The sequence below is a fragment of the Pseudophryne corroboree genome, chromosome 6, assembly GCF_028390025.1.
Source record: "Pseudophryne corroboree isolate aPseCor3 chromosome 6, aPseCor3.hap2, whole genome shotgun sequence".
Taxonomy (NCBI): Eukaryota; Metazoa; Chordata; class Amphibia; order Anura; family Myobatrachidae; genus Pseudophryne; species Pseudophryne corroboree.
Genome location: NC_086449.1, coordinates 486,729,044 through 486,751,180, shown reverse-complemented (window position 1 = coordinate 486,751,180; position 22,137 = coordinate 486,729,044). Strand labels below are relative to the sequence as shown.

General features: G+C 45.9%; 1 protein-coding gene across 1 annotated transcript; it reads right to left on the bottom strand.

Annotated features, from left to right (window-relative positions):
* Positions 1 to 3,717: 3,717 nt before the first annotated feature.
* LOC134934604 (serine/arginine repetitive matrix protein 1-like) lies at positions 3,718 to 6,467 on the bottom strand. The gene is made up of 6 exons (XM_063930002.1): positions 6,298 to 6,467; positions 5,610 to 6,129; positions 5,017 to 5,523; positions 4,808 to 4,933; positions 4,301 to 4,732; positions 3,718 to 3,728 (listed from the first exon to the last, which is right to left on the bottom strand). The coding sequence occupies exons 2-6, from the start codon at positions 5,833 to 5,835 to the stop codon at positions 3,718 to 3,720; spliced, it is 1,302 nt and encodes a 433-aa protein (XP_063786072.1). The 5' UTR covers positions 5,836 to 6,129; positions 6,298 to 6,467.
* Positions 6,468 to 22,137: the final 15,670 nt, after the last annotated feature.

Genomic DNA, 22,137 nt, shown 5'->3' with positions numbered 1-22,137 from the left:
GTTCAAAGTGCAGCCCTACTGCACTTGCGTCACTACACATCCAAACATTCCCTGAAACAGCAATGCTGGATCATGGAATGTTTGGATGTGTAGTGATGCAAGTGCAGGAGGGTTGCATTTGGGCCGCTGCAACCCGCTTGTGTTGTGTGGTCTGTTGTATGTACCTCCCTTTTCAGCCCCAGGGTGACACTATCACCCATACCTGGAAGCTTAAACGGTTCTCTTCCACAGGTACTGCGGTGTATCTTTCCAAGTGGCGTTGATGTGAGGAGACACGACATTTCACCCGATGTTCCATGGGCGACCTACTGGTGATGTGGACCTGACCCTCCGCCATGTAGCAGACAACCACCTCAGGTGAGATGCAATTGACCAACAAAACTCACTTGTCCTAAATCACCTTGGCATGTTCAAAGTGCAGCCCTACTGCACTTGCGTCACTACACATCCAAACATTCCCTGAAACAGCAATGCTGGATCAGGGAATGTTTGGATGTGTAGTGATGCAAGTGCAGGAGGGTTGTATTTGGGCCGCTGCAACCCGCTTGTGTTGTGTGGTCTGTTGTATGTACCTCCCTTTTCAGCCCCAGGGTGACACTATCACCCATACCTGGAAGCTTAAACGGTTCTCTTCCACAGGTACTGCGGTGTATCTACCCAAGTGGCGTTGATGTGAGGAGACACGACATTTCACCCGATGTTCCATGGGCGACCTACTGGTGATGTGGACCTGACCCTCCGCCATGTAGCAGACAACCACCTCAGGTGAGATACAATTGACCAACAAAACTCACTTGTCCTAAATCACCCTGGCATGTTCAAAGTGCAGCCCTACTGCACTTGCGTCACTACACATCCAAACATTCCCTGAAACAGCAATGCTGGATCAGGGAATGTTTGGATGTGTAGTGATGCAAGTGCAGGAGGGTTGTATTTGGGCCGCTGCAACCCGCTTGTGTTGTGTGGTCTGTTGTATGTACCTCCCTTTTCAGCCCCAGGGTGACACTATCACCCATACCTGGAAGCTTAAACGGTTCTCTTCCACAGGTACTGCGGTGTATCTACCCAAGTGGCATTGATGTGAGGAGACACGACATTTCACCCGATGTTCCATGGGCGACCTACTGGTGATGTGGACCTGACCCTCCGCCATGTAGCAGACAACCACCTCAGGTGAGATACAATTGACCAACAAAACTCACTTGTCCTAAATCACCCTGGCATGTTCAAAGTGCAGCCCTACTGCACTTGCGTCACTACACATCCAAACATTCCCTGAAACAGCAATGCTGGATCAGGGAATGTTTGGATGTGTAGTGATGCAAGTGCAGGAGGGTTGCATTTGGGCCGCTGCAACCCGCTTGTGTTGTGTGGTCTGTTGTATGTACCTCCCTTTTCAGCCCCAGGGTGACACTATCACCCATACCTGGAAGCTTAAACGGTTCTCTTCCACAGGTACTGCGGTGTATCTTTCCAAGTGGCGTTGATGTGAGGAGACACGACATTTCACCCGATGTTCCATGGGCGACCTACTGGTGATGTGGACCTGACCCTCCGCCATGTAGCAGACAACCACCTCAGGTGAGATGCAATTGACCAACAAAACTCACTTGTCCTAAATCACCTTGGCATGTTCAAAGTGCAGCCCTACTGCACTTGCGTCACTACACATCCAAACATTCCCTGAAACAGCAATGCTGGATCAGGGAATGTTTGGATGTGTAGTGATGCAAGTGCAGGAGGGTTGTATTTGGGCCGCTGCAACCCGCTTGTGTTGTGTGGTCTGTTGTATGTACCTCCCTTTTCAGCCCCAGGGTGACACTATCACCCATACCTGGAAGCTTAAACGGTTCTCTTCCACAGGTACTGCGGTGTATCTACCCAAGTGGCATTGATGTGAGGAGACACGACATTTCACCCGATGTTCCATGGGCGACCTACTGGTGATGTGGACCTGACCCTCCGCCATGTAGCAGACAACCACCTCAGGTGAGATACAATTGACCAACAAAACTCACTTGTCCTAAATCACCCTGGCATGTTCAAAGTGCAGCCCTACTGCACTTGCGTCACTACACATCCAAACATTCCCTGAAACAGCAATGCTGGATCAGGGAATGTTTGGATGTGTAGTGATGCAAGTGCAGGAGGGTTGCATTTGGGCCGCTGCAACCCGCTTGTGTTGTGTGGTCTGTTGTATGTACCTCCCTTTTCAGCCCCAGGGTGACACTATCACCCATACCTGGAAGCTTAAACGGTTCTCTTCCACAGGTACTGCGGTGTATCTTTCCAAGTGGCGTTGATGTGAGGAGACACGACATTTCACCCGATGTTCCATGGGCGACCTACTGGTGATGTGGACCTGACCCTCCGCCATGTAGCAGACAACCACCTCAGGTGAGATGCAATTGACCAACAAAACTCACTTGTCCTAAATCACCTTGGCATGTTCAAAGTGCAGCCCTACTGCACTTGCGTCACTACACATCCAAACATTCCCTGAAACAGCAATGCTGGATCAGGGAATGTTTGGATGTGTAGTGATGCAAGTGCAGGAGGGTTGCATTTGGGCCGCTGCAACCCGCTTGTGTTGTGTGGTCTGTATTTACCTCTTCTTTCCTGTCCCATGGTGACACTATTAGCCACATCTGGTAGCTCATACTGTTCTCTTCCACAGATCTTCCGGTGTATCCTTCCTAAGTGGCGTGAACGTGAAGAGACATATCCCCTGATGTTCCCTGGGCAATCTTACATACAATTCAACTGTATTACACATTTTAATAAAAACCACAGGAAACTTCTATTTTTAAAAGTTTATTGAAGATAAAAAAAATTTTTAATAAAGTTTGAAAGTTAATTAAAACAAAAAAGTAGTTTGTTCTTCTTTACATTCTTTTCTTGTGTATATAGATATCTGTGGGGAAAAGAAAAAAAAGTATATTAAAGTAAAAACACACTTGTTCATTTTTTTCCAATGAAAATTTGTGGAACAACACAGCCCAGCATGAGACATTGCTGGGCGGTGTTGTTCTACAAAGGCATGCGGTTCAAAGTGAAAGAGTGTCGTCAGTGGTCAGCACTTTGACATGCTAACATTTGTGGAACAACACAGCCCAGCATGAGACATTGCTGGGCGGTGTTGTTCTACAAAGGCATGCGGTTCAAAGTGAAAGAGTGTCGTCAGTGGTCAGCACTTTGACATGCTAACATTTGTGGAACAACACAGCCCAGCATGAGACATTGCTGGGCGGTGTTGTTCTACAAAGGCATGCGGTTCAAAGTGAAAGAGTGTCGTCAGTGGTCAGCACTTTGACATGCTAACATTTGTGGAACAACACAGCCCAGCATGAGACATTGCTGGGCGGTGTTGTTCTACAAAGGCATGCGGTTCAAAGTGAAAGAGTGTCGTCAGTGGTCAGCACTTTGACATGCTAACATTTGTGGAACAACACAGCCCAGCATGAGACATTGCTGGGCGGTGTTGTTCTACAAAGGCATGCGGTTCAAAGTGAAAGAGTGTCGTCAGTGGTCAGCACTTTGACATGCTAACATTTGTGGAACAACACAGCCCAGCATGAGACATTGCTGGGCGGTGTTGTTCTACAAAGGCATGCGGTTCAAAGTTTCTTGAATTAAACTTGGTTCTACTCACCTTGGTACGCTCAACACAATCTTATGCCGTCCACTTCATTTTTCCTCACAAATCCTATGAATAAGTCAAAAACAGACTAGTGAATAGTAAATTCACACAATGAAAGTATACAGTACATCATTACAAAAAGGATAATTTGAAGAAAAAGGGGGTATCAGAATAGCTCTTTGGCCCATCATACATGTAGCCGCAAGGAGCTTTCATCCGTTACCACACGCGCCCGCATACATGCCCGCGCATGTATGCCTACACAAAGCTCCTTGGTAGTACCCGGTCACGGGTGGGGAAGCCCAACAAAGAAAAAACAATAGTAAGAAAAACAACAAACTAATGGGAGGGGAAGACAGGGATACATGAAAAACATTTTAAATAAAATAAAATAATACGACCGGGTTTATGGTGGAAGTCTGTCCGGATCCTCTTCTTCCCCCTGATAGGGCGTGGATGTCCTGGGAGGCTGGGGAGTATGTCGACTGGCCCTCGGTGCCCATGCTGCTGAAGAATGTGCGGCTGGTGGTGGAGGCATCTGGGGGGTGGGGTACATCCCTGTATATCCCTGGTACATCTGTGACTGACTGTACTGGGATGGGACTTGAGGAAGGGTACGATGCGTCCTTGTGGCTTGAGACGGCGGATATGGTGGATCACCAGCGTGTTGATGAGCTGGTACTGGGAGCTTATCATAGATCATCTGCAGTGTGTTTGCAATGATCTGTTGGCTGGAAGCGGAGTGTCGATGACTATCCGACATGTTCTTATTGCTTTCTGCCAAACATGTGGTTTTTTCCACAAGTTTGACCAAGGAATCGGACATGATGTTAAGTATGTTCCTATTCTCCCTACGATCTTCAATTATGATCTGTAGTATTGTGGCCGTGCTGTCGGAAATAGTCTTCTGCAGTTCATGCAGATTGTTGGACATTTTCTCCATTGTCCTCTCAATGTTGTCCACTCTGCTTCCCACAACATTCGTGTATGTATCCTGGCGTGTCCCAATCTCTGATGCCAGGGTGTGAACCCTCTGAACATTTGAGGGATTCTGCCCTTCCTGGATGTCTGCCACCACATTCATTTGGGCAGCTGAAAAGAAAATTAGACAATATTATCCAAATTCAACAAACAGTTTTTGAAAGGTTCACAATTCAATTTACTCACGCAGGGATGTAGCAACTGGATCATCCTGCACTTCCACCTCGTCATCCTCTGACGACCCCTGTAGGAGATCCGGCCTGAAGTACGAACCAACCCCCGAAGCTAGTCCGCTGCTGGTTCGTGGCACCACTGTTTGCAAAATAAATTTTGGAAATGTTGAGAAACTTTACACAATTACTGCCCCCCCCCCCCACAAAAAAAAACAAACAAACCTTCTCCATCCTGTGATGCCGCTGCTCCAGGAGCTCCACTTGTCCTCGTTTCGGAAGACTTTTCAAGGGTCTGACTGGATACATCTGCACGGCTGTCCTCAAACCCAAGAAAAGTTTCGTCAGTTAACCCTGTAGACTCAAACAGATCGAGTGATTGGTCCACAAGGGTTGTGTCTTGAGGCTCTTCAGTCACAGTCCCAGAGCTCCTGGAGAGACGACGATCTGGTGATGGCCTGCGCGCAGGAGCTGTAGTTTGGCGCCCATCTTGTGGTGTGGTCGCCGACGGTGTCTGGTGCACAGGTGATAGTCTGTGCACTGATGTCGTCTGGTGCACAGGTGACCTACTGCGCGATGACGAACTTTGGCGCACAGGTGACGATCTGTGTGCTCGCGATGCTTGCGGCGCAGTTGATGGTCCGCGCGCTGCTGCCGATGCCTGCTGCACAGGTAACGGTCCGTGCGCTGGCGATGTCCTGTGCGCAGGTGATGTCCTCTGGGCAGGTCTGTCTGAAAAAAAAAAAAAAAAAAACCACATATATTAGCACATACAAAAATTTTAAAGGGAACTACAGCTCATGTGAATGAATTCTTACCATCAGACCTCCTTTTGGACGGCTGGTCTCCCGCCTTCCTCCGTCTTCTGGGCGGTTCTTCCTCCTCGGGAAAGCCAGCAGGACGGCTGGAGTCCACACCTCCGCGAACTCCTTCGACCATGACAGGGTTCAAGCGCCTTCTAATAACGTTCTCCCAGGGTAGCCACTTCAAATTGAGAGCCGGGCCACCTCCCGTAGCTGTCTCATGTCGGCGTTGAATCCCCATCTTCTTCTTGGTCTGTCTGCGGCAATCACTGTACCGCTTCAAGCAATTTCGGGTGCTCCGACGGTTTCCAGAAATTGCAGTTACTTGACTGGCGATGGTTTCCCAGATGTTCCGCTTTACCTTAAATGCTGTTTTCTGTGCCCTTGATCCATACAAAATGTCGTAGGACCTGTCGACGCAATCCACTAGGACACAGTTTTCCGCCTCAGTGTATCTGGGTCCACGCGGCTTTTTCTGTCCTGCTTCTTCACCAGAGGCTTCCTCCTCCGACTGCTCCTCTGGCTGGCTTCTTGCCTTTAGGGATTAAAAAAAATAAAAATAAATTATATTATGATCTGTGAGTACCTGTGAGTGTCAGTATCCCTGGCATTGCGCACCTATTACAGTAGGTGTGCATGGCATTGCACAAACTACAGTGGGTAAAGTTTGATGCTATTTGTGTCTGCAGGTGTGGTTAAGTACCTTTTTACTAGGCTTTTTCTTGGACTTCTCATGGGCCCTTGACGACCGCGGCTGGTCACTAGATGCCTGGTCGGTCGCATCCGCCTCCTGGGTTGGCTCCCACTCCTCATTGCTTTGCAGGGATAGATCCGAGGGGTTGGGGGAAGGGGCGGATCGGGTCTGATTGTCCCTTGACATCTCTGTTATAAAAAAAAATACATACATGTATAAATGGCTGCCCCTCACAAAATGGCTGCCCCTTACAAAATGGCTGCCCCTCACAAAATGTCGACTCAACTTGCTCCAAATCACCCCAAATTGGCCAGAAAGCATCCCAGCACACTCAGGAGGCACCCCACAGCAAAATTAGGCGGGAAAACACATGTTTGAAAAACAATCAGCAGCACATGTCAACCTGGCTGTCGACTCAACTTGCTCCAAATCACCCCAAATTGGCCAGAAAGCATCCCAGCACACTCAGGAGGCACCCCACAGCAAAATTAGGCGGGAAAACACATGTTTGAAAAACAATCAGCAGCACATGTCAACCTGGCTGTCGACTCAACTTGCTCCAAATCACCCCAAATTGGCCAGAAAGCATCCCAGCACACTCAGGAGGCACCCCACAGCAAAATTAGGCGGGAAAACACATGTTTGAAAAACAATCAGCAGCACATGTCAACCTGGCTGTCGACTCAACTTGCTCCAAATCACCCCAAATTGGCCAGAAAGCATCCCAGCACACTCAGGAGGCACCCCACAGCAAAATTAGGCGGGAAAACACATGTTTGAAAAACAATCAGCAGCACATGTCAACCTGGCTGTCGACTCAACTTGCTCCAAATCACCCCAAATTGGCCAGAAAGCATCCCAGCACACTCAGGAGGCACCCCACAGCAAAATTAGGCGGGAAAACACATGTTTGAAAAACAATCAGCAGCACATGTCAACCTGGCTGTCGACTCAACTTGCTCCAAATCACCCCAAATTGGCCAGAAAGCATCCCAGCACACTCAGGAGGCACCCCACAGCAAAATTAGGCGGGAAAACACATGTTTGAAAAACAATCAGCAGCACATGTCAACCTGGCTGTCGACTCAACTTGCTCCAAATCACCCCAAATTGGCCAGAAAGCATCCCTGCACACTCAGGAGGTACACCAATGCTAATAGAAGACCCAAAAAAGTCAATAAAAAAAAAAAAAAAAAAACGTGAAAAACTACCCCAAAACACAAGTCTCCCTAAAAATGCAGCAACACAAGCAAGGGGCTATACACATACCTGCACACATGCACACATACACAAACACCCCATGTACACCTCATGGCAACCCCCACTACACAAACACATACATGCAACACCAGACACACATGTGGTACTTACCTACAAATGTAGTAAAAGCTCCTAAAATGGCTCTGCTCCGGGGTAACAGGAATCCTCCTGACTGTCCAGGAATAAAGCCTGCTGGGGTGTCCAAAGATATCCACAGCAAACAACCAAATTGTTAGCTCTGCTCCTCCTCACACCTCTCTGCAGGTTCACAAAATGGCTGCAGAGCACATGCAGCAAACAAGCCCTAATAAAGGGCTGCTTTGGGCGGGAAGGCGAATTCATTACGCCCACTACTCGCCGATTGGCCTGGATCCGCCTGCGGGAGGGGCGAATCGTTTTTTCATTGAATATAGTGAATCCAGGGTCCCGGCGACAGGGCTGCGGCTGGCGATAGCGGGCGAATCGCACAGAGGCGGATCTAATGCCGCGATTCGCCCGCTATTGCATATACCCCAACACATGTACACTTTCGTTTCTATATCTATTTCTGCGCAGAAATTTTCTTTAGCCCAGCTGTGTTACCAATTAGGAGCAGGATCTGTTAAACTAAATTTCAAATTTTCCAAAAATAGATTTGCGTTATTTACCGCGTCGCGTTATCTACCGCTGTGCGTTTCTTATCGCCTTTGCGTTACTTATCGCCTTATCACAACTTGAGCTACGTGGGCGTAACCGGACGCTACGTTGCGTAATGTACGCTGCGTGCGTCTGCCTTTGGATTGCGTACGCTAGTCTTTGTTAGAGACACGTGTACGCAAAACAAAAGATCCACCGTAACACAATTTCTACTTTTATCAATGTAGATGATCCCTGATCATCTACCGCACACCACACTGACTGCCTTATCTCCCAGACAAGCCGTGTGTTGGTCTATACTTTAACTATTACCTCTACTATGAAATAACAGCAAATCTCTTTTAGCACTTTCTATCAACTATAAAAATTGGCAAACAGGAATAGTGATATACGAAATTGAAAAAGAAATGCAGATATATATGTATGCGTGCGTGTATACGCAAGACAGAAGAGAAATAAACAGTTTTAAAGGACACAAGCGTTTTGTTCTTACTTCCGGTTCCCGGATTCCTTCAGCACTCTTTATCTAAGCGAAGCAGACGCTTATCCCGTCAGCACTGTGAGACAACCTCCCACCCTTTGCTGGGGGATAATGTCTGCTGATAGTGCAGATATGAGAAGGACAGGACGAGTCCCCAATTGACAATGTTAAATTCCTTTGTCGTATAAACAACCCTTAATGAAGTCTAAGAACACAGTACGCTGTTTACTCAAGAAGTACCGTAAGGGTACGCTAGTTGCGTAACGATCGCTTAGCCGTAGGCGAGACGCTCAAGCGTCACGTTTGCTCACGGCCCAGTGATCACAGGACAGCACGTTATTGGTGATGACTAGAGTAATGATTCGCTATGGCGTAGCGGACGCTCGAGACCACGAGGAGATCACCAGCGGCGCAGACGCTCACAACGCTATACCTTTATGTCTAAACCTTTTATCAATGAAATACACAGAATACCTTAATGTGAATACAGGGTGTAAGTGCAACCTTGTGTAACCTGACTAACTACAAAGCTGCTTGAGCGTCACCGACGCTCAAGTGAACACTTAAAACTATAGGAAATACACAGATACTGGTTTAGGGTCCAAAGCCTATTAACTGTATTATAACTAATATACTTGTAAAAAGGAATCACAGTACAAATGATACACTACAATATAACAGAGACTTCCTAACCAAATAACTATACAAGAAATACAATACAATACTATGCTGATCTAATACAATACAATACTAGTCAATGGGAGATACGAGAGAAAGAGAAGGGAGAGAAAGAGAGAGAGAGAGAGAGAGAGACGGAGAGAGAGAGATTGGCTCACAGTAAGACAATATGATTACGGAGAGAAACTTACGCACAAAGGGTATGATCGCATGCGCCTCTGGACATCCAGCTTCCCGATTATCAGCAATGAGAACCGTTTGATGAGAAGTGAAAGCTGGATGCCACAGGCCCGTCTTTTATGCTACTCACACAATGCAATCTAATGGTCCCTACAACCTCATTGTCCATTGGACGCAGGAATTCGGCTTCGCATTATAACAAAAGGTCATAGGGTGATTCATACAGGTGGGCTGTGACGATTTCAAACAGCTCAGGTGGGTGGGAAACTAGGTTTCCCGCCGCATACCTGAGTATGAGTAAATAATAGAAATGGACATAAACTTCTTATGTCCATAGCTATCCGCACGAGCGATTAATACGCTCCAAACCAACACCGGAATATTGCTAATTAAATACTCTTCCGATGGGTACCAAACACTGCTGTATGATTCCTGTTAGACCCTTCGCACAATACAAAGAGGGATTCCTCCATTCAGGGACATTCTATATTAACCAAACTTTCAGAATCTATCAAAGGGACCATGATCTACAAACTACATTAATTGTGGAAATATGTAACGATTGGGTCGCACGCTACGACTACATACTCCTTACCGTAAATACGCATACCGATGCGAGCGGGTGCACGCATCAGCGGGTATGCGCTATCACGGGAAAGCGCACGCATGCGCAGCGCGGACCAGCGTGAGGTGCAAATATGGCAGCGTGTATAGGGATATTTTTCTGACTTTGACAATACTATCCATCTACATTCTATACCTGTGGTGCATTTTAGTTTTGCAGTTTGCTGACACAGTGACCACCAGTATACTATATATAGCAGTACGGTAGGCCACTGCTGTACCTACCTCTGTGTCGTTATCCATTAAGTATACTATCCATCTACATTCTATACCTGTGGTGCATTTTAGTTTTGCAGTTTGCTGACAGTGTCCACCAGTATACTATATATAGCAGTACGGTAGGCCACTGGTGTACCTACCTCTGTGTCGTCATTAAGTATACTATCCATCTACATTCTATACCTGTGGTGCATTTTAGTTTTGCAGTTTGCTGACAGTGTCCACCAGTATACTATATATAGCAGTACGGTAGGCCACTGCTGTACCTACCTCTGTGTCGTCATTAAGTATACTATCCATCTACATTCTATACCTGTGGTGCATTTTAGTTTTGCAGTTTGCTGACACAGTGACCACCAGTATACTATATATAGCAGTACGGTAGGCCACTGCTGTACCTACCTCTGTGTCGTTATCCATTAAGTATACTATCCATCTACATTCTATACCTGTGGTGCATTTTAGTTTTGCAGTTTGCTGACAGTGTCCACCAGTATACTATATATAGCAGTACGGTAGGCCACTGCTGTACCTACCTCTGTGTCGTCATTAAGTATACTATCTATCTACATTCTATACCTGTGGTGCATTTTAGTTTTGCAGTTTGCTGACATAGTGACCACCAGTATACTATATATAGCAGTACGGTAGGCCACTGCTGTACCTACCTCTGTGTCGTCAAGTATACTATCCATCCATACCTGTGCTGAATTTCAGTTGTGCGCAGTAAATATAGTAGTAGGCCATTGCTATTGATACTGGCATATAATTCCACACATTAAAAAATGGAGAACAAAAATGTGGAGGTTAAAATAGGGAAAGATCAAGATCCACTTCCACCTCGTGCTGAAGCTGCTGCCACTAGTTATGGCCGAGACGATGAAATGCCATCAACGTCGTCTGCCAAGGCCGATGCCCAATGTCATAGTAGAGAGCATGTAAAATCCAAAACACAAAAGTTCAGTAAAATGACCCAAAAATCAAAATTAAAAGCGTCTGAGGAGAAGCGTAAACTTGCCAATATGCCATTTACGACACGGAGTGGCAAGGAACGGCTGAGGCCCTGGCCTATGTTCATGGCTAGTGGTTCAGCTTCACATGAGGATGGAAGCACTCATCCTCTCGCTAGAAAAAAGAAAAGACTTAAGCTGGCAAAAGCACAGCAAAGAACTGTGCGTTCTTCTAAATCACAAATCCCCAAGGAGAGTCCAATTGTGTCGGTTGCGATGCCTGACCTTCCCAACACTGGACGGGAAGAGCTTGCGCCTTCCACCATTTGCACGCCCCCTGCAAGTGCTGGAAGGAGCACCCGCAGTCCAGTTCCTGATAGTCAAATTGAAGATGTCACTGTTGAAGTACACCAGGATGAGGATATGGGTGTTGCTGGCACTGGGGAGGAAATTGACAAGGAGGATTCTGATGGTAAGGTGGTTTGTTTTAGTCAGGCACCCGGGGAGACACCTGTTGTCCATGGGAGGAATATGGCCATTGACATGCCTGGTCAAAATACAATAAAAATAAGCTCTTCGGTGTGGAATTATTTCAACACAAATGCGGACAACAGGTGTCAAGCCGTGTGATGCCTTTGTCAAGCTGTAATAAGTAGGGGTAAGGACGTTAACCACCTCGGAACATCCTCCCTTATACGTCACCTGCAGCACATTCATCATAAGTCAGTGACAAGTTCAAAAACTTTGGGTGACAGCGGAAGCAGTCCACTGACCACTAAATCCCTTCCTCTTGTAACCAAGCTCCTGCAAACCACACCACCTCAGTGTCAATTTCCTCCTTACCCAGGAAAGCCAACAGTCCTGCAGGCCATGTCACTGTCAAGTCTGACGAGTCCTCTCCTGCCTGGGATTCCTCCGATGCATCCTTGAGTGTAACGCCTACTGCTGCTGGCGCTGCTGTTGTTGCTGCTGGGAGTCGATCGTCATCCAAGAGGGGAAGTCGGAAGACCACTTGTACTACTTCCAGTAAGCAATTGACTGTCCAACAGTCCTTTACGAGGAAGATGAAATATCACAGCAGTCATCCTGCTGCAAAGCAGATAACTCAGGCCTTGGCAGCCTGGGCAGTGAGAAATGAGGTCGGTATCCATCATTAATTCAGAGGCAACAATAGACTTGATTGAGGTACTGTGTCCCCGGTACCAAATACCATCTAGGTTCCATTTCTCTAGGCAGGCGATACCGAAAATGTACACAGACCTCAGAAAAAGACTCACCAGTGTCCTAAAAAATGCAGTTGTACCCAATGTCCACTTAACCACGGACATGTGGACAAGTGGAGCAGGGCAGACTCAGGACTATATGACTGTGACAGCCCACTGGGTAGATGTATTGCCTCCCGCAGCAAGAACAGCAGCGGCGGCACCAGTAGCAGCATCTCGCAAACGCCAAGTCGTTCCTAGGCAGGCTACGCTTTGTATCACCGCTTTCCATAAGAGGCACACAGCTGACAACCTCTTACGGGAACTGAGGAAGATCATCGCAGAATGGCTTACCCCAATTGGACTCTCCTGGGGATTTGTGACATCGGACAACGCCAGCAATATTGTGCGTGCATTACATCTGGGCAAATTCCATCACGTCCCATGTTTTGCACATACATTGAATTTGGTGGTGCAGAATTATTTAAAAAACGACAGGGGCGTGCAAGAGATGCTGTCGGTGGCCCGAAGAATTGCGGGCCACTTTCGGCATTCAGGCACCGCGTACAGAAGACTGGAGCACCACCAAACATTCCTGAACCTGCCCTGCCATCATCTGAAGCAAGAGGTGGTAACGAGGTGGAATTCAACCCTCTATATGCTTCAGAGGATGGAGGAGCAGCAAAAGGCCATTCAAGCCTATACATCTGCCCACGATATAGGCAAAGGAGGGGGAATGCACCTGACTCAAGTGCAGTGGAGAATGATTTCAACGTTGTGCAAGGTTCTGCAACCCTTTGAACTTGCCACACGTGAAGTCAGTTCAGACACTGCCAGCCTGAGTCAGGTCATTCCCCTCATCAGCCTTTTGCAAAAGAAGCTGGAGTCATTGAAGGAGGAGCTAAAACAGAGCGATTCCGCTAGGCATGTGGGACTTGTGGATGGAGCCCTTAATTTGCTTAACCAGGATTCACGGGTGATCAATCTGTTGAAATCAGAGCACTACATTTTGGCCACCGGGCTCGATCCTAGATTTAAAACCTACGTTGTATCTCTCTTTCCGGCAGACGCAAGTCTGCAGAGGTTCAAAGACCTGCTGGTGAGAAAATTGTCAAGTCAAGCGGAACGTGACCCGTCAACATCTCCTCCTTCACATTCTCCCGCAACTGGGGGTGCGAGGAAAAGGCTAAGAATTCCTAGCCCACCCGCTGGCGGTGATGCAGGGTAGTCTGGAGCGAGTGCTGACATCTTGTCCGGACTGAAATACCTGCCAATGATTACTGACATATTGTCTACTGTCACTGCATATGATTCTCTCACCATGGAAAGAATGGTGGAGGATTATATGAGTGACCGCATCCAAGTAGGCACGTCAGACAGTCCGTACGTATACTGGCAGGAAAAAGAGGCAATTTGGAGGCCCTTGCACAAACTGGCTTTATTCTACCTAAGTTGCCCTCCCTCCAGTGTGTACTCCGAAAGACTGTTTAGTGCAGCCGCTCACCTTGTCAGCAATCGGCGTACGAGGTTACTTCCAGAAAATGTGGAGAAGATGATGTTCATCAAAATGAATTATAATCAATTCCTCCGTGGATACATTCACCAGCAGCAATTGCCTCCAGAAAGTACACGGGGACCTGAGATGGTGGATTCCAGTGGGGACAAATTAATAATCTGTGAGGAGGGGGATGTACACAGTGAAAGGGGTGAGGAATCGGAAGATGATGATGAGGTGGACATCTTGCCTCTGTAGAGCCAGTTTGTGCAAGGAGAGATTGATTGCTTCTTTTTTGGTGGGGGCACAAACCAACCAGTCATTTCAGTCACAGTCGTGTGGCAGACCCTGTCGCTGAAATGATGGGTTCGTTAAAGTGTTCATGTCCTGTTTATACAACATAAGGGTGGGTGGGAGGGCCCAAGGACAATTCCATCTTGCACCTCTTTTTTCTTTCATTTTTCTTTTCATCATGTGCTGTTTGGGGACAATTTTTTGGAAGTGCCATCCTGTCTTGATTGACACTGCAGTGCCACTCCTAGATGGGCCAGGTGTTTGTGTCGGCCAATTGTGTCGCTTAGCTTAGTCATACAGCCACCTTGGTGCGCCTCTTTTTTTCTTTGCATCATGTGCTGTTTGGGGACAATTTTTTGGAAGTGTCATCCTGTCTTGATTGACACTGCAGTGCCACTCCTAGATGGGCCAGGTGTTTGTGTCGGCCACTTGTTTCGCTTAGCTTAGTCACACAGCCACCTTGGTGCGCCTCTTTTTTTCTTTGCATCATGTGCTGTTTGGGGACAATTTTTTGGAAGTGTCATCCTGTCTTGATTGACACTGCAGTGCCACTCCTAGATGGGCCAGGTGTTTGTGTCGGCCACTTGTGTCGCTTAGCTTAGTCAAACAGCCACCTTGGTGCGCCTCTTTTTTTCTTTGCATCATGTGCTGTTTGGGGACAATTTTTTGGAAGTGCCATCCTGTCTTGATTGACACTGCAGTGCCACTCCTAGATGGGCCAGATGTTTGTGTCGGCCACTTGTGTCACTTAGCTTAGCCATCCAGCGACCTCGGTGCAAATTGTAGGACTAAAAATAATATTGTGAGGTGTGAGGTGTTCAGAATAGACTGGAAATGAGTGGAAATTATGGTAATTGAGGTTAATAATACTGTGGCCCCAAAATTCTATGATTTAAGCTGTTTTTTAGGGTTTTTTGAAAAAAACACCCGAATCCAAAACACACCCGAATCCAACGAAAAAATTTCGGTGAGGTTTTGCCAAAACGCGTCCGAATCCAAAACACGGCCGCGGAACCGAATCCAAAACCAAAACACAAAACCCGAAAAATGTCCGGTGCACATCACTAGTTCTCAGCAGCCATACTAACATTACCAGCTCAGCCTATAGTCTCTGACAGCGCCCTATTTAAACCAGCTCTGGTGTTCAGCCCAGAACAACGTATTTCCTTCCTGAGGATATTTCTTGGCTCTAGACTTCAGTGGCATCCTGCTCTGTTCCTGTTTATTGCTTCTGTATCTGCTTGTACTCAGCATCATCCAGTACCAGTGCTCCGTGGTTTCTAGTATATACAAGTACCTGTGTGCCTGTCTTCACCATCTGCCCCCAGTGCCTCAGTATTTACTCCAGTGGACTCTGGGCTCGCCATCTGCTCTGTGTGTCCTGCCTATACTGCTAGTGTTTTGGGCTATCTGTAGAGACCATCAGTTAATGCACTATATTGCTGGTGACAGGATTCTCTGTTTTGGATGGCTGGAGCTGACTCTAAGTCTCATAGGAGCCACGTACAGTGCTGAAGATCCAGGTCTGTGCAAATGTAGCAAGTTGGCAGTCCTGGGTGTCTATTTCTGATTTTCAGTTGCTAAATTCCAGGTTCCAATTCAGGGGAAGGTTTCAAGACCATGCTACTGAGGGTAATGGGCAGTTCTGAGTTTGTCTTTTTCAGATTTCCACTCTGAATTCAGAGTACTGCAGAACACTGTCAGTGTCCCAGCTGCCTCAGTCTTTCCATTCTCACTAATACTGGGAGGAGTCGGGCTAAGCAATGCCACGCTTCCTCCCTGGATCAGTGTGACTCTGACAGCAGATGCGCCTGTAGCAGCACACTTCTAAAAGAGGAAAAGTCAGGGGGTAAAGGTGGTGAGATCAGTGTGACTGGTAGGCAGTGTACAGTAATTAGGTGCGGCACAAGGCCGGGCCCCAGAGGTGGCCTGGGCTTTGTAGTAGCCACACTTCCAGGCACCTACTATTCCTACGCCTAAGGGCATAGAGGGCAGTATGAATGGTGTAATGGTTAGCATTACTGCCTCACAGCTCTGAGGTCATGGGTTTGATTCCCACCTTGGCCCTAACTGTGTGGAGTTTGTATATTCTCCCCATACTTGCGTGGGTTTCCTCCAGGCACTCCGGTTTACTCCCACAATACAAAAATATACTGGTAGGTTAATTGGATCATAACAAAATTGACCCTAGCGTGAATGTGTGTGTGTGTACATGTGGTAGGGAATATAGGGGGTCATTCCGAGTTGATTGCTAGCTGCTTTCATTCGCTGTGCAGCGATCAGGCAAAAAAATGGCACTTCTGTGCATGCGTATGCGGCGCAATGCGCATGCGCGTTGTACTATTACAACGAACGTTGTAGTTTCACACAAGGTCTAGTGAAGCTTTTCAGTCGCACTGCTGGCCGCAGAGTGATTGACAGGAAGAGGGCGTTTCTGGGTGTCAACTGACCGTTTTCAGGGAGTGTTCGAAAAAACGCAGGCATGCCAGGAAAAACGCAGGCATGGCTGGACGAACACAGGGCGTGTTCGTAACATCAAAACAGGAACTGAACAGTCTGAAGTGATCGCAAGCGCTGAGTAGGTTTGAAGCTATTCTGAAACTGCACAAAATAATTTTGTAGCCGCTCTGCGATCCTTTCGTTCGCACTTCTGCTTAACTAAAATACACTCCCAGTGGAAGGCGGCATAGCGTTTATTCGGCTGCTAAAAACTGCTAGCGAGCGAACAACTCGGAACGACCCCCACAGAGTATAAGCTCCACTGGGACAGGGACTGATGTGAATGGACAATTATTCTCTGTAAAGCGCTGCGGAATATGTGTGCGCTATATAAATAACTGGTAAATAATAAAAAATTAAAAATAATAAATAGATGTAGAATATCGGCATGTGTCGTATGTTTGCTTATAAGTGCAGATTTTGGAGGTCTGCTTTGGTTGCCACCATTTTTCTTTGCAGGTCACCTTTTTCATGCCTCCTTTGTCTTGGTGTTGTGCTCCTGAGTAGGACATGTTGTTAATTGTGTGGATAAGGGGATATTTCTGGGTGTTTTATGTTTGATGGGAGACTGCAAAAACCATTGTTCACCTTATGGTAGAAAAACGTAATTGTCAGCGTATACATGTGGCACAGCAGGTAGTTGTTAGTGTCACAAAATAAGAGGAGCCAAACTAGTGGCAGTTGTACTGGAACTAAAAAAGGCTACAGCATGTGTCTTGTGTTTACATGCAGTTGATGGATGGATGTTTTTGTTGCCACCTTTCACTCTTCAGTCCCTTTTCCAGTTTATTTTATAAAATCATGACTTTTTTTTAACCAAAAACAAGTCTTTGTGTGTTTATTTGTAGGTTAAGTGGTTATTAGTGCATTAAATATTATTGTAAATTTTCAAACAATATCTTACTTATCAGAAACCAGTTAAACAGTTGGAGAGTAGTCGGAGTCGGAGCATAGCAAAGTAAAAAGTTAATGAAAAATATATTTTTATAGAAAAAAATATATATTTTAAAGCAATGCCAACAGGGTTACAAGGAAACAGTGTAAGATTAAGGACTGTATCAAGGGCATGTAAGCTTGTTGTGACTCAGGGTAGGTACCAGAAAGCAGGTCCTGTTGGGAATAATTAATCTTTTCTCTGTTTCTACTGTAACCTACTTTTGAAGATAAGCAGAAAGAGAGGCAGATAAAAAGAAATATATGCATGGGAAAGAATGTAAAAGGTGAGGAATCTTTCCAGGTAAAAATGAGCCAAGAGTCTTGTACCAATGGTCAGGGGCGTCAGCACATTTATAGGTTGGGGGGGCAAGTTAGAGCCTGAGTTTGGTGCCCTTGGGGGCAGAGCCACTGGGATGAGGAGGAGGAACTATGGGGACAAAATGGAGGCAGCACTATGGTCAGGAGAGGGAGTGAGAGTGTCAAGGATAGAGAGAGGGAGAGAGAGATGTGTTAGGGAAAGAGAAAGGGAAACAGAGTCAGGGGGAGAGAGAGAGACAGTGTCAGGGAGAGATAGAGTGTCAGGGAGAGAGAGGAGCAAGAGGACAGAGGTTAGTGAGAGAGAGGAGCAAGAGGAGAGAGAGTGTTAGGGAGAGAGTGGGACAGAAAGAGAGAGGGGGGGAGTGGAGCAAGCGGGAGAGACACTACCTGATTACACACTACACAGCACAGCCACACAGGTCTACTATGAAAGGTGGGCACTCCTCAGCATTAGGCCATGCCAGGGGCAAATGCAGGATTTGCGAAGGGGGGTTTCTGTGCATGTGTGTGCATATATATATATATATATATATATATAGGTGTAGAGAAGAGCGGCACTCACGGCTCCCAGTTAGGGAATAAAGGAACAGGACACAAGCGTTGTGTAGCCAGTCAACGTTTCAATGTTATTAGGCAAACATTTTCTTCAGGACATGAACAAACAATAACAGTACATACCTTTATACCCGTCCGATGTCCTCCATGGCGCCCGCCATTCGTCGTGTCTCAGTCCATCAAAGATGACATCACAGATACGCACCGGCCGCAGCATCACGGAGGGCATCGGAACACCTGTACAAACAATAATTAGCAAAAGCTGTGTAAAAAAATAAATACTTTATGTGTGACAAAGTAACCTGTAACTGCAAAGGGGGTTATTAACACCACATTCTTATCACAAATTGGTAGAAACTCCAACTAGTAGCTGCACAGGATTATAAACTGTTAAAAAACCTCTGCATATTAAAGCAATTGGATTAATAAATTGTAAATGGCTGGATGACCATTTGGTCTAGAGCACTTTACTTAACATAATAAAAATCTTCCATGTTCATAATCCGCAAGCAATTGATGTTAAACAAAACCTTAATTCTGAAACTGGTTTAGATATAAACCAAAATATGGTAAGTTAATAGCTTCACGTTAATAGAGAAAGATACATTTGTGCCATACTTTAGAAAGCCTGTGATAATTGGATAGTTGGAGTTTCTACCAATTTGTGATAAGAATGTGGTGTTATTAACCCCCTTTGCAGTTACAGGTTACTTTGTCACACGTAAAGTATTTATTTTTTTACACAGCTTTTGCTAATTATTGTTTGTACAGGTGTTCCGATGCCCTCCGTGACGCTGCGGCCGGCGCGTATCTGTGACGTCATCTTTGATGGACTGAGACACGACGAACGGCGGGCGCCATGGAGGACATCGGACGGGTATAAAGGTATGTACTGTTATTGTTTGTTCATGTCCTGAAGAAAATGTTTGCCTAATAACATTGAAACGTTGACTGGCTACACAACGCTTGTGTCCTGTTCCTTTATTCCCTAACTGGGAGCCGTGAGTGCCGCTCTTCTCTACACCTGTTTATTGATATCCACACGGCTATCTTTGGGAAGGCACCGGCTTTATTTTTTGACTACTTATGTATGAATGGACTGCTGCTGATTCCTACATTGTATATTATGACATGCTGCCCTCGCTGGAAAACATGTCAATTAGCGAGCACCCACCACAGATAATTTACATCTTTTAAAGGAGCATACCTTTTATCGAACAGTGTGATTTCACTTTTTGTTCACTGCACCTGTTTGTCTGCACAGTGGCACTGTAACCAACAAGACTTTCTCCATAATAAGTCACCTATTGCTGACAATGTCTACACAAATTGATGCGGGTGTGGATGCTCTTATTGCTGCTATTGAATTGTCCCAGGGGGAAACATTCAGCTATTCCGATACGGATGCAGCTAATATAAGATTTAAAGAAATCCTAAACCCACCAGGAGACAATGTTGAGAATATTCAACTATATAGAGAATTGCTCAAATTGAAGCGGAAAGAACAAGATTATTTTTACCACGGTGTCACTTTATCGGACTATCATAGGGATGGAAAAATCCCCCGTGGATTTCGAATCAAAAATGTTCCCACCATAGGACGTTTCAATGTCCAATTTTGCAAGAAATGGATTTCCATCCTAAATAAATGTTCATACGATCTAATCCTCCTTGTGATTGAGGAGGTCACTCGAGAACTTTCAGCCATAAAAGCAAAAATTGAGACGTTTGAACTCACACATAAATCTGCCCTAGAGGCTGACACTTCAGGTGACTGGTACAATAAAATTACCACTCAGATGGAAAAGTACCGAAAAGACCTTATACAATATAAGAGGAACAAGTTGGAGAAGGTCAACAATGATTATGCAAAACGCCTTGTGTATCCCTGGATTTCAGGTACTCAACAAACCCGTGGACCATCACGCCGCCGCCCGTATAACCGCACTCGAATTACACAACTAGACACCGAAACCTCCACGGAAGGATCGGCGTCGGCCAGTGAGTATAAGCCGCAAACAAATTTCCCAGGTCGTCCCCCTTTAGGGGCACGCACCCGACCGCAGGTGGCAGATCCCGACGGCGGTATACGAGGAGGGGCGGGCAGAATCAAAGGCAGAGGCAGAGGGAGAGGTCGGACACCCTACCAACGACGGAAGTAATATTTAACCTGTCTGAAAGAACCTTTTCTCCTATTGAAAACAAACTCCTAGCAAAAGGACTGAATTTTGTTCCCACTAACAGAATTGATCCCTTTGAGTGGAAAGTGGAACACTACAAATTGGGGCGCCAATTACGTTTAAAGGAGTATTTCAATACCAGTCAATCCCCAGCAAGGGACAATACTACCATTCCTCCTCCATTACGTAAGAAATCCAAGTTTGACCCATCATCCCAAAACCAGGCTATACGTACATACTGCAAAACCATTGATCACAAGATACAGAGCAGTATTAAACAAGAACCTCCGGGTTATTCCAATCTTACAAAACAGGAACGGGATGCACTTGTCAAACTGGGTAATTACACTGATGTCGTATTTCGACCTGCGGATAAGGGGGGAGCCCTGGTGATCCAAAACACAGTTGATTATGTGGCTGAACTTAATCGTCATCTACAAGATAGCCATACTTACCGCAGATTGACTCAAGATCCCACGGCAAGATTTAAACGTGAATTGGACCTCATCTTGACGAGGGCACTCAATGAGGGACTATTATCTAAAGAGCAATGTGATGCACTTACTACTCCTTTTCCCGTTGTACCTATTCTTTATTCTGTGCCTAAAATTCATAAAAATAGCCTTCATCCACCAGCACGCCCCATTATTTCGGCAATGGGCTCTTTGTACCAATGTGTAATCTATTTTTTTGGATTTTTATTTGCAACCTTGTATACAAGCCAGAAAATCCTGCCTAAAGGACACTACAGATCTATTGGTCCAATTGGGAAATATTCCAACAGTCCCCTCAAATTGTTTATTGGTCACTATTGATGTTAGTAACCTCTATACATGTATACCCCATGATCAGGGATTGGTGGCAGTGAGAACCCTGATCACTGAGAGTACACAGTATAGGGGCCCTACTACTGACATATTTATGGAATTGTTGCAACTCACTCTACAACGTAATTATTTTATGTTCAATAATCAATTTTACCTCCAATTACAGGGCTGCTCTATGGGCAGCAATGTATCCCCTTCATTTGCGAACAGCTTCATGTTCCAAATTGAGGATGAATTGTTCTTTTCTAAAAATGAAGTGCGATCCAATGTGCTATTATATTTAAGGTTCATTGATGACCTGCTGATCTTATGGACAGGCACAAAAGATGCCTTAGTCTCTCTGCTTGATTCACACAATGATTCCCCAAGTCCGATTAAATTAACATACTGCATTGATGAAAATAGTGTTAACTATTTGGATGTACAAATTAGTGTCAAAGATAACAAGATTATCACTGACATTTTTGTAAAACCTACAGACCACAATAATATTCTCCTATCATCTAGTCATCACC

What these genes read in the sequence shown, in the direction of transcription:
- LOC134934604 (XM_063930002.1), bottom strand. Translation starts at nt 5,835, where the DNA reads ATGGGGATTCAACGCCGACATGAGACAGCTACGGGAGGTGGCCCGGCT. An exon ending in GTCCAAAAGGAGGTCTGATG is followed by an intron (nt 5,524 to 5,609) that starts GTAAGAATTCAT and finishes TTTTTTTTTCAG; the next exon opens with ACAGACCTGCCCAGAGGACA. An exon ending in TCCAGTTGCTACATCCCTGC is followed by an intron (nt 4,733 to 4,807) that starts GTGAGTAAATTG and finishes TTTTCTTTTCAG; the next exon opens with CTGCCCAAATGAATGTGGTG.